Genomic DNA, 12,994 nt, shown 5'->3' with positions numbered 1-12,994 from the left:
CATTCCAGATGCCCTGAAAGTTGGGTCATGGAGGGCAGGGAGGGCTGAGCTGTTACTAGCCAGCTGGTTAGATTTCTAAAGCTGTCCCCATAGGAACAAAGGCCAGGACCACAGGGGTAGGAAGCAAAAGGATATGAGGGTCCCTAGTCCATTTTAAAGTGCATGACGACTTTTTCACCTCATCTGTGTCTACACACATAGAGTGAAGTGGAAAACATAATGATTTTCTTGGTCAGAATGCCCTTAGTGTACTGCAGAATCGAATAGGCATGTACACGTTTATTAAAGTTGGGCCTCTGAAGAAATAACACGCCAACCAATGTTACATTATCCTTTTAAAACGAGTAATGTCGGGAGTTACAGTGGAAGGAGGGTCCAGGTCTTTCCTGGAAAGGAAAGGAGTGGGGTGTTAATCGGCACAATTTGGAGGAGGACCTCCTCCCCCCACACACCACAGGGCAACTAGCAGTTCCTGTATTGTCATTATTGTTACTGGCACTATTTCTGTGTTTTAAGATAAAAGGAAACGACAAACTTCCAAGACAAAACAACAATCCACGTCCAAGTATATTTGATGGAAAGAACAGCAAGGGTTACACCCAGAGGGCACAGCTGATGTTTATTTCTGGTATCAGTGAATTGATGGAAGAAAACACAGTGGTAGCATGAATCTCAACTTTGGGTGATCTCACAAGACTCTCTGAGAAACTGAAATCACACATCCCAGAAGAATTGGTTCTTCTGAGTCATTTCAGAAAGCCGTATTTAAAAGAAAAAAAAATCAGTATTATGATATACAGTATTACAGGCAGGAAAAAAATCATACCATTGTCATTACAGTAAAACTGCTCGTACTTTCTGGCCAATTTAAGATCAAAGCAAATGTGCCCATCCTTAGTCAGGGAAGTTGCTAACTGATCACATAAATAGTTTATTCTCTTGCTGTGGAAGTTTGGGGCAGGTTTACCTGTTTTTCAAACTCAATTTACTCTGTACCAGCTCAGAGAAAAATGATATTTAAGAATTGAGAGCACACCAACACTTAATGATAAAGATATAACTGACTTTTAGCACATCAGTCACACTCTACAAAGTTTGAGATTAATTCCCAGAGTCCTTTGCACACTTATTCATGATTTTGCTCTTCGAAAGGAAGTTTTTTTCATCCCTGTTCCAACTCCATTGCGAAAGGACCTTTTCCTTTTCATGAATGTCTTCTCCAAAATTGGCTTTAGAAAATCTAGTCCCTCGCTCCTGTCCATCCTGGTTGGGCAGCTGTTCAGCAGGATGAGAAAGTAATCAGATTTTCCAGGCACCTGGCAATTCAGATGGGGGAGGAGGGAGAGAACACAGCTTTAGGGTTAAAAGTTTATTTCAATAGTAAGAATTTTCAAAACGTGAAGGCAGTAAATCCAATGACTCCAACATTTCTGAGGGACATTTTGCCAGAACACAATAGACAATTTATCTAGATACAACATATTATTCAGAGCGCTTGTCTAATTTTTATACCCTTATGTAATTGCTGTTACCCAGTCCTTGCGTCATACACCATATGTAGTTATCTGGTTGCTATTACTTTATAAAGAATCTTTCACTTGGCACTAATGAGTCCTGGGAAGTTTTTTAAATTCACTAAGAAAAACGACACATGATAACCAAACTTCAGGGCTCAGTGGGAAACACTTCCTTTCTGAGCTTTGTCCTGGGCCATTTGCCAAGATTCTCCATCAGGATATCTTGCTACTTGAACAATGGGATCTTCATCTTTTGACTTTGGCTCAGCTCCTCATCAGTGGCTCAAAGACCTGGATAGTGTAGGGGGCACTTCGTCTCAAAAGAAATATACATGTGGAATCTTAGAGCTCACATTGGCCATTGAGAATCTGCAGTTCAACCTCACACTTTCTAGATGAAGAAACCAAGTAAAGAGCAAAGGGCACGTCCCAAGAAACAGGGCTGGGCAGTTCCAGGAAGTGGGCCTGACCCATGGATCGAGTAAGAATTTTCAACACTTGTCAATCACAAAAGAGGGATTTCAGAGGACGTACAATGTTGATGAGGCACCACTGCAAATCCCATCAATAAATGGAGCAAAGATTCATCCGTGATCTTCTTTGTGGTAAATGTTTTATGTGCTTCATTTCATTTTATCCCCTCAGAAAGCTCTGTGTGAAGTAGGTATTATTATTGCTAAGTTTTATATGAGGAGATTAAATGCCTCGTAGGTGAAGCAGGGATTTGAGTGGAAGCATCTGACTCCAAGTCCATGTTTCTCAACCACATGAGAACAATAAGAGGAAAAGGGGCTGGGCCGCCTGGGTGGCTCAGTCAGTTGAGCATCTGACTCTTGATATTGACTCAGGTCATGATCTCATGGTTCGTGGGATCAAGCCTTACATCAGGCTGTGTCCTAGCACATAGCCTGCTTGGGATTCTCTTTCTCTCCCTCTCTCTCTGTCCTTCCCCTGCTTGCTCTCTCTCTCTCTCTCTCTCTGCCCCTCTCCCAATTGTGCTCTTTCTCTCTCTCTCTCTCTGTAAAAATAAACATTTTTTTAAAAGAGGAAAGAGTGGCTGAATGGTCTTATTATAAAGAAAGAAACATACTACAAAGTGAAAATTACACATTATCCTTTCCTGGTGCAGTAAACCAAGTGTGGTTTCAGGTAACTTTAGAAGCTGAAATGGGGACAGAGTGGGGGAAAAGAATGCTCTCTGGGATCTTCATCTATGACTTGGTGGTTTACTGAAAGTTCCAGCAGTCTGCTCCCAGGCAAACCATTCCCATTGGCTTCTGAAAAAAAGATTTTTTTTTTTTCTTTTTTGGACCCAGGGATAGTCTGACAGGGTTTCAGAAATATTGGTCATGAGAAAACCAATCAAAAACTCTTATTTGAAAGCTCACTATGTGTTTTCCCCTGTGTTAATGGAAGAAATCTAAGCACAATATAATGTCATCTATTTTAAATCCCCAGCAAGGAGGGGTCTATGAATCATTTCAGAAAAGGAAGCATTCCAGTTCTTCACAGAAATATTCATGATGCCACCTTTATATTGAAAAAGAAATGCATCAGTTCTGGTTATGGGATCCTGAAAACATCCCTTAAAAAGATACCGATATACTTTGCTGATCATTGAAGGGAGTCCTTGCCAGAGCTGACTTATTAACAGAATAATATGGTATACTTGCTTAGTTGATGGACTCTATGAAGTTCACAACAAATATTACAAAAGCCTATATATTATTTCTCTGCATGATTACTCACTTTAAACAGTCAAATTGGTACCATTGCTACACGATGGAGTTATAATGAGAACGGAATTGTCACATGCAAAAACAGAAATATGGAAAATACTGAAAGAAGAAACATTTCATTTACGGACAAGCAGATTTGTAAGTACGTTAGAAGAAAGTACATTCTTAATTAAAAAAAAAAAAGCCACACACAAATGCCTCTTGTTCAACAGAAATGTCATGAACAAACCTTGGGGAAAAGAATAAAAAGTAATTAGGAAGACACTTGAGAAAATATACCAATTTATGGGTTGTGACTCATCAACCTGATCAATATGGTTGGTGTCTTATAGAATCAATGACTCAATTAGTGTTGAATGCTCATAGGACTAAATCAGGAAAAAAGAATCTGGTTTAAGTAAACAAGAAATAGAAAAATGACAGATGCAAAGATTAGTGAGAAGACCAATAATATAAACAGCTAGAGCATTATGTTTGGACATTTATCTATTATTTAGGATTCATGTAGCATCTCATTATCCTAAAAATAGTTTCATGAATTACATTGATTCAGTAATTACAGTATGCCAGGTTAAGTTTCAATGAACACAAAACGTATTAAGCAACAAAATAATGTTTGAAATTTTAAACAATGTATTGACATTAAAACAACCGAAATATCATGTCGAAATACTGTTCAAAATGCCAAAGAAAGATGTTCATTTTCTCAAGGTTTTGAACAGTTCAATGATTAAAGTTGGAAGCTCAGTCAATATTCTTGAATAAATGTATGAATTAATATATCATATGATATTTCATTGATTTCTGATGTATTATCTATGCTCTATATCTGAAAAAGTTACCATTTTTATAAAATTAGTAAATTCACTATTTAAAACAAATGACCCATTGTATTTGTAATGCAGTTTCAATGGTTAAATGTTCACTTTGACCATCGGTGAACACATGTGGAATAAATAAATTGTTGTGGGCAAAACTATGTACATTTTAAATTGAAATGAATGCTTTTCTATGCAGGAGCCCAAACAAATTTGAATAAGTCCAGCATTATTTATTGTCACATAAATGCTTCTTTTTACTAATTTCGTGACTCTACTTGTATTTTTTTCATTGAAAACTCTACTAATGAGAAATTACTTTTCTGTCTCATATTCCTTAAGATTATTTTCGAATTTAAACACTTAATAAGCCACCTAGTCAAGCATCAAAATAGAGGCAAACTCTTACCTTAGAAGGTGGAACGGGATAAGACCAGAACACATGCATTGTAGAAATCAACAGAAGTAGAATAAGACTGAATTTTAATGAGCTGTAGGATAAGAGGAAACAAACCTTAAGATTAGTTTCATTTAGGCAAGTACAAATGTAAAAAAGCATATACAAATTCAACATTTTTCTTTGTGGAAAAAAGCAGTCTTTTACCTAATCATTTTGGGTTTTCGGAAATCTCTGCAGATCGGTGGTTTTATTGCCAAATTCCTCACACTTACTGTCAGATCTTCCTTGGGTGACCCTTTTATACTAGAAAAGTTCAGGAGTAAAAATGTCATCACGTCCCATCATATGTGACTAACTGGTTCTTTTTTTGTTCTTGTTAAGTCAGAAAAGGACAATAACGCACAGGCATTGTCACGGAGCTACCAACGATTGACTTCATTTAAAGTTTGCCATTAAAAATGTCCTTCAAAAGCATTGTCTTCTGAACTGCGTCATTGTGACACTGACGGCTAGAGGTCTCAGAAGAAACCAAAGTTTGTTTAACTTAAAGTTCAACACTTCAGAAGGATGGCGTTATTTCTTTGAATGTCCCAGGCATCTTGTTTCAGAGAGCACCTACCCTCACAAAGCACACAGATTATTTATTTTTTCCACAATGGATTTCCTTCCTTTGGGACTTCTGAGGTGAAAGCAGGGAAACAAGTATCACCTCCTTTTGCCACTAGTCACTCAAATAAAGGAAGGACCTTGTATCTACCCCCTTTCTATGCACATACCCAGAGCTCCAGGCATTGAGCTCTGGAAGAGCTGCCTGCCATGGCCTCCTTCTTCTCTCCAGGGCTTAGAATTTCTCCAAGAAGCCTTTGCTATCCCTGCATACCAATGGGCATCCACATTAATAAATTGATTCGGGAGTGCTAAGTGTGAACAGATGTTGCTGAGGCTTACAATGGAGAAGGACATCAAGGGAGGTGCTCTGTTTGGATAACTAGTGTTTCTGAGATGAAGCCAACATTTTTTTAATACAAAGCAACCGAGGGAAATCCTTGCTTCCTCAAGATCAGCACCTTTTGGAGGACAAAGCCGCCCTGTGTCTGGGACATTTGTTACCTATTTGTCAGTGCTACATCCCCTTCTTTAGGGAACTGCCAACCAGTATGATTCTCATGTATTGTCGATCATACAGTCGCCTTTTGCCTACCACAAGGAAAAGCAGGTGACCCAGATCCTCAAGAGCACAAAGATCACAGGGATTAGTGCCAAGTTTGGAGGGGCATATGATCCAACATATTTATCATAGTCTTTTTGGGGATATCATATGGAGGTTAGGAGCTAAAGAGCTTTAAGAACACCAAAAACTAAACACACACATTTCCTTTCGGTATCTCTTTAAACCCAGCTAAAATAAACACATAAGAACAAAAGGAATGGGAGAGAAGATGATGGCAGTGGTGTTTTGCTGAGTGATGAGCAATTGACTAAGACTGAGAAAAGTTCTTATGAAAATAGTTGAGTAACAGACCCTCCAAAGACTCAAGTATTCATGGAGCCAGTTGTTTGGATGTGGTGAAGGCAGCACGAAAACAAAAAGGATCGGCTTGAAGTTTAAGAATCAGTTCAATCTCACATCTCTCCACTTCCCATGTCCAGACAACTTCTGCTCCAGCAGAGGAATATAGGTCTGTTCTAAGGAAATGGTAAAGCAGAGTGCCTCCTGAATGAGGGAATCAGGGGTAGTGGTGTTAGGGGGTACTCTTCTGAAAACAGAGGTTGAACAGGTGTTACGGTCAGGGTCTCTTCTTGGCACAACTCCTGCACATGGTTAGATGTGTCTTTACTCTCAAGACAAGTGAATAGAATGTGGAATCTGCCCAGCTCAAGATGAAAAACCTAGAGGTACAGACATCAGCATTCCTTCCTAAAAGCAGTCCAGCCCAGTGAAATTCACTAACGTCTAAGGCTGACAGTACCCAAAAACACACACAAAACATTTATGGATGTTTTAACCCCTCAATCTTAATACAAACAGACAACTCAGAGATGAAACTAAAATGAGTACAGGACACTTATAAAGGCAGAACAAAGAAAATGGGAGAGAAGTCTGTAGCAACAGTGTTTTACCTTGAAAGATAGAAACCAACAAACAGGAAGTAAAAGTAACTTGAAGGAAACAGAGAGAAAACAAGAGAAGAAAACTTAAAAACAAATAAATGAATAAAACTAATATTATCCCAAAGAGAAGAGAAGATATTGTATCTATAAAATAAAAACATAATGCTATATAAAGCAAATCATTTGCAGGACAAAAAGGAGCTCATGAAAATTAAAACTATTAAAAAAAATTCAGTAGAAGGATTGAAAGATAGGGTTGCATAAATCTCCAAGACCTCACAGAAAAAAAAAAAACCAAGGAAAAAAATTAAGATAATTAAGGAAGAGTGCCCACCCAGCAGTTCTAACATATAAATAATAGAAATTCTAGGGGCGCCTGGGTGGCTCAGTCGGCTAAGCGGCCGACTTCGGCTCAGGTCATGATCTCACGGTCCGTGGGTTCGAGCCCCGCATCGGGCTCTGTGCTGAAAGCTCAGAGCCTGGAACCTGTTTCAGATCCTGTGTCTCTCTCTCTCTGACCCTCCCCCATTCATGCTCTGTCTCTCTCTGTCTCAAAAATAAATAAATGTTAAAAAAATTTATAAATAATAGAAATTCTAGAAAAGAAAACAGGGAAAAAATGAGAGGAGAGGGAATCATCAATAAAGAAATTCAAGAACATTTCCCCTAACAAAAGATATTGACTTTCAGGATGGAAGGACTCATCAAGTGTTTGGCACTATGGATAAATTCGAACCATACCAAGATACATCATCATAAAATTTCAACAATTTGCATCCTATAAGCTTTCAAATTACCTACAAAGATTCAGATGCTGGAAGTACTTTGGAAATCTCAAAAATAACACTGAGACCTAGGAAGAGAATAGAGCAATGCCTTCAAAATTCTGGAGAAAAATGATAGCCAATCTAGAATTAATTCCCGACAAAACTATCCCTTCAGTGAAAGACTATAACAATCATTTTCAAGATCTCCAAATTACACTTCCTTCATTCCCTTTGTCAGGAAGCACTGCAGGATATCTCCACCAAAAAATAAGCATATGCACCTATAAAGAAGAAAATGTGAGCGACACATGTAACAGGAGATCAATACAGGAGACAAAGGAAGAAAATTCCCAGGATGATGGTAAGAACAGATCCCCAGTGAGACCTGCACACCAGGCTTGAAGGGCACAAAGTCCATATTGGTGTGTGCTAGAAGATTCTGGGAGATATTTCTTAAGATGAAAGCTGAAGAATATCTGTATGTCTTGAGAGAAGAACTATGCAACAGAGGAATTTGGGGTTGACTTAGTGACAAATCTGAAGAAAAGTAAAGAAAAAGGAAAATAAATCGAAAGTACAGAAAAAGATATTCGTTCCAATGAAAACAAAGATATGTAGGAAACAAAAGTAGTCACAGTTAACTACTTGACTCAATGGAAAGTATCACTTGCATAGTCACAAAAATGTAATTATTGAATAATGGTCTAACCAAGGGGTAGTTTACCTAAATTGGGAGCTAGGTGTTAGAAATGATATATTTCTGTCGTGTGGTGAATTGCCTAACTTGTATAGAGAGAATTCAAGCTATAATGCTCAAAAATAAAAAATCAAAATCAGTCATATTATTGAGAGATAAATAGAAAGACAATCAGACATCATTTGAAAGCGATGACTCAGACAGGCAATGGAATAAGAGGTACAAAATGCTGTTTTCACAGAATTTCACCTTATAACTATTCCATCCTTGGGGCTCCTGAGTCGCTCAGTTGGTTGAGCACCTGACTTTGGCTCAGGTCACGATCTCATGGTTTGTGAGTTCAAGTCCCACATCGGGCTCTCTGCTGTTAGCACAGAGACTGCTTCTCTCTCTCTCTCTCTCTCTCTCTCTCTCTCTCTCTCCCTCTCTCTCTCTTTCTCTCTCTCTCTATCTCTCTGTCTCTCAAAAATAAATAAACATTAAGAAAAAGAACTATTTTATCCTTGAAATTGTGTGCATGTGATAAAACTGTGATAAAAGTAAAACTTTTAAAAATGGTATCACCATGTACTAGATATACATGGATGTAACAGAGAACACCTTTACTATTATGTATAGAAAATGTGCCTGATAAGGAGGCCCAGAAGTCAGAGAAGATGAAGGGTGGGGGGCGGTTAGGAGAGAGGGAGAGAGACAGACAGACAGACAGAGGTAGAGGTAGAGAGAGAGAAAGAGAGACAAAGACAGAGACCTGATGGTATTGTTAACCTTCTGGATCCATGCTTGAAATTAATTTCTCTCCTCTGATACCCCATTTACATAAGCCAAAAACCCCTTTTTACACATACTAGTCATTTAACAAGAAAGTTTAACTACCATACCCTGTATTTATTTACTGAGTGCTTACTATGCACGACCTCTTTCTATGGGTCAGTTCAGTAAGTCTGTATCCAGATTCTAAGAAGGCACTATTATGTTCCTCCCTCAGCTGAAGAGACCGACTGTCATGGAGGTTAAACAACCTGCCCAATATCACACTGCTTGTGAAGGTCAGAACCAGGTTTTGATCCCAGTTCTGTGTGACTTCAGAGACCACACTTCAAGTAGTGCACTATAGTCCACACTCAAAGACCTAGAATGTTGTTCATCTACTCAGCTCTGGAGGAAACAGCACTTATGACATTCAAGCCTCCTCTCCCTGACCAACACACATGTGCGTGTGTGCATGTGCGTGCATGCGTGCACGCACATGCACACACACACACACACACACACTTGAAATTTAATCCCCTGGGTCTTTGAAGCAAGATGTTAATGTGAATCTCTTGGTAACATTTCCCCATGCCATCACTTGACAATTCTTAGATGCCATCATTCCCAGCCCCAACCCCAGCTCATGACCTTGTCCTTCCTCTGGACATGACAACGAATTAGCTGGTGGTCTCTTACTCCCCTACTTTTCCAGGGTGGAGTGGCCCTCTGTAATTTTAAGGTTCATATTCCTCTTTGTATCCTCAGATATCCTGCAAGACACTGTCTGAGATGCATTTTGCACTCACCTCGAGGGCATCATTTGGATACTTAACCATATGCTGCCTTAAATGGCTTTACAACGTTTCTCCTCTTTTCCAGTGAGTGTTTGCTTTGTCTCCTTGGAACTTCTTGGGAGCTTCACTTTTCCAAATATATTGCTACGTTTATTGACAGTGCCTTTTTTGTTTGTTGAAATAAATCCATATCATTTGGAAACATTTCCGTGTAGGAGATCCAGAGATGTTGTCAGATCTGAAAACCCTGGAGGTCTAATTGTCAGAATAGATGCCCAAGAGAGTTTGATGTCAACATGCTTTCCAGAAGTTCTTCTTGATAACTCAGGCCTGTCCCAACTTCTCTGGATCTTCCAGGTGGAAGCATTTAGATCAGATGCTCTTGGTTAGACATCCATGAAATCCCAAGGAGATCCACAGGTGGGCTTCAGAGCCCTTGGATCCTCTAAAGTTGAATGTTGATAATTGTGCTTCTTTGTAGATGGACATTTATCCGAGAAGAGGAAGCAGAAATTTACATCACATTCTCAGATTTCCTGAGATCCATAACCTATCTCCCTCCCCTACAGATAGGAATTACTGACTTAGACATAAATCTATAACAGGCCCAAATTATCTCACCACAGACAAAATCAAACAGATGGTGGTTCTTCTTTCCGTTGCCATCTGCCCTCATGGCACTCATTTACTCATCTGTTTGGAAAGCCGGACTAGTAAAGTGTACTAAGACTTAATAGCGAATGAGGCTGATAGGATTTTCCTGGTACAGGCTTGATATGGCAGGTGAGATCCTTGTTCAGACATACTTACTCCCTCCTTTCTCTTCTCTTCATGGACAGAGTGTACTTCCCTATTCCTTGACTTTGTAACTGGCTATGAAACTTGTTTTGGCAGATGGATCTTAGAAGACATATTGCCACAGAAGCGTGAAAAGCTGTTGTGTGGCTGGCCTTGTCTTCCTGCACTTCTGTCATTGCCCTGAGAGCGTGTTGGCCTGTGATTCTGAGAGCAAGGTGAGAGACTCGTGTCGCAGAGCTGCCTGGACACACCTAGCCTCTGTCCTCTGGCCAGTAGTCAACTGCAGACACATGAGAAGGCCTAGCTAAGGTCAATAGAGGTGTCCATCACAGTGAGGTTTGATTAGCCACCCTAGCCTGTAGAAGTGTGAGCAATATTAAATATTTATTTATTTATTTATTTAATATGAAATTTATTGTCAAATTGGTTTCCATACAACACCCAGTGCTCATCCCAACAGGTGCCCTCCTCAATGCCCATCACCAACTTTCCCCTCCCTCTCACCCCCCATCAACCCTCAGTTTATTCTCAGTTTTTAAGAGTCTCTTATGGTTTGGCTTCCTCCCTCTCTAACTTTTTGTTCCCCTTCCCCTCCCCCATGGTCTTCTGTTAAGTTTCTCAGGATCCACATACGAGTGAAAACATATGGTTTTAAATCAGTGCATTTTGGGGTATTTTGTTATACAGCAAACCAGTGCATTAGTTGTTCAGTAAACATTCACTAAACCGAATAAATCACAAAAAGCATTGAATGCTGTGTGAAGGAACCCAGATTCCGGCTTAAATCTAGCCTTGTAATTGCTGCTGACATTTTGACCTTCCCTCCCCAACTTGAAAGATCCTCTGACAATACTGCCTGGAACCATGATTGGGAGCAGGGAAGTCTCCTCCCATACTGGCAACTGACCAAAGAGCAGTCACCTCTCATACGTGGTAATCAAAATTATAGACTTGTAAGACTGTAAAATCAATTGTTCAACCCCTGTGTATATCCACAGGAAAAACTTCTGCCTTCAGAAGTAACTTCCACTGCGTGAATCAATTTCACCAAACAATGTTTAGCTTAAGAGGTGTTCAGTCTTCCACTTGTTCACTGGATACCTATTTTTTGGTCATCTGCTCTGTTCTGGGCCCAGGGGACACAAGAGTGAACAAGACAACTCCATCTCTTGTCTTCACTGAGCTCTTGGCTAACGTTCTGTTAGCGAGATTTATATTTGCATTTTGAGCCTTTTTTTTGTTTATTTATTTATTTTGGGTGTGAGAGAGAAAGAGTGTGTGTGCACATGTGCATGAGCTGAGGAGGGGAAGAGAGAGTGGGAGAGAAAATCCCAAGCAGGCTCCATTCTGTCAGCATGGAAGCTGACTTGAACTCGAACTCATGAACCATGAGATCATGACCTGAGCCGAAATCGAGTGGGATGCTTAACCAACTGAGCCACTCAGGCGCCTCCGTTTTGAGCTTATTAAACACAGGCCCCAGGCAGCAGGTGGGTAGACCCTGTGAGAGGGCAGTGCTGGGGCTCAGGTCGTATAAAACTGGCCCTGACTTTTAAGGCAGAGCCAAAGCTCCACCATCTCACCTTCCTTTCCAAACTATAGACCAAGGCCCGACTTTCTATGAACCAAAGCAGAGCCTTTTGCTGCTTATTTAGAGTCTAGGATCAAAATGCATGAGTCCATAGCATTATCACCAAATGAAATCCATCCTAATCTATAAATGTCTAGTACCCAGGGCTTTTCTTTCAACCAGGTTTTGATTGTCTGGAGGAGATACAATGCCAAGCACTGGGTAGCTGAATATAGGTGATAGCTTCTGGGCACATAATGGAAGGAAAAGAGAACTAGGGCCCAGAGCTCTACTCAGCACTGGTTCATGAGGGTTTTGCCTGGGGCTGGACCATCTCTTGGTGACAGGGCCTGTAGTGTGACAATACTTATGGTGCAGTTAGAACACGCAAAGACCCATTGTCAACACCTAAAGGATGAGTTGACGCTCGACTCAGCCTTGGAATTTAATGGGCTTCTCGTTGAAAGTTTACCTCTTATTTGTCACAAGGTAACTGTCTTAGGGACACCCACGCCCTTTTCATAAATGTCCTCATGACATCAGCATGAAAGCCAGAGGGAGAAAGAACAAGCTCTTTTTGACTTTTGCTTTTCCTTGGTCACCCCTCGAGTTGGGTAACACTCTCTGAATCATGCTTCAGAAGTTCAAGTACATCAAGTCAGACAGCTCTTGGACTGAAAAGATCAAAGAAGGCCTCTTCTTTTATAATTTCCAGAGCTTCCTGTTACAATACTCGAAAACTTCCCACAAACACCAACTTTGCTGCTACTGGGTTTAGCTCCTTGCTAAGCCCAGGATGTGGAACTGTGTTCAAATGACGTGAAGGAGACGAGTCACAAGTTGGAAAAGGTTATCAGCTCAGTGTAATTTAGGGTTTGGGTGCCTTTAAAGAAATTCTACAATTGATTCCATGTTCACACATTATGACATGCATTAACTCCCGCATTTTTTGGCATATATGGAAAAATCAATTTAATTTTACTGCTTCCTAATTCATATAACTATTATATCCTCTGAAAGTATAATTAA

General features: G+C 40.0%; 1 protein-coding gene across 1 annotated transcript in view; it reads right to left on the bottom strand.

Annotated features, from left to right (window-relative positions):
• Positions 1 to 1,130: 1,130 nt before the first annotated feature.
• Positions 1,131 to 12,994, bottom strand: part of NPS (neuropeptide S) — a 72,438-nt gene continuing 60,574 nt past the window's right edge. Inside the window, exons 2-3 of the mRNA XM_049646030.1 lie at positions 4,484 to 4,565; positions 1,131 to 1,316 (exon numbers count right to left, since the gene is read on the bottom strand). Coding sequence (XP_049501987.1) covers positions 1,131 to 1,316; positions 4,484 to 4,565 — 268 coding nt within the window. The remainder of the gene's footprint in view (positions 1,317 to 4,483; positions 4,566 to 12,994) is intronic.

This window comes from Panthera uncia, chromosome D2 (assembly GCF_023721935.1).
Source record: "Panthera uncia isolate 11264 chromosome D2, Puncia_PCG_1.0, whole genome shotgun sequence".
NCBI lineage: Eukaryota > Metazoa > Chordata > Mammalia > Carnivora > Felidae > Panthera > Panthera uncia.
The sequence above is the reverse complement of the archived record's forward strand: the minus strand, read 5'-3'. Positions and strand labels throughout refer to the sequence as shown.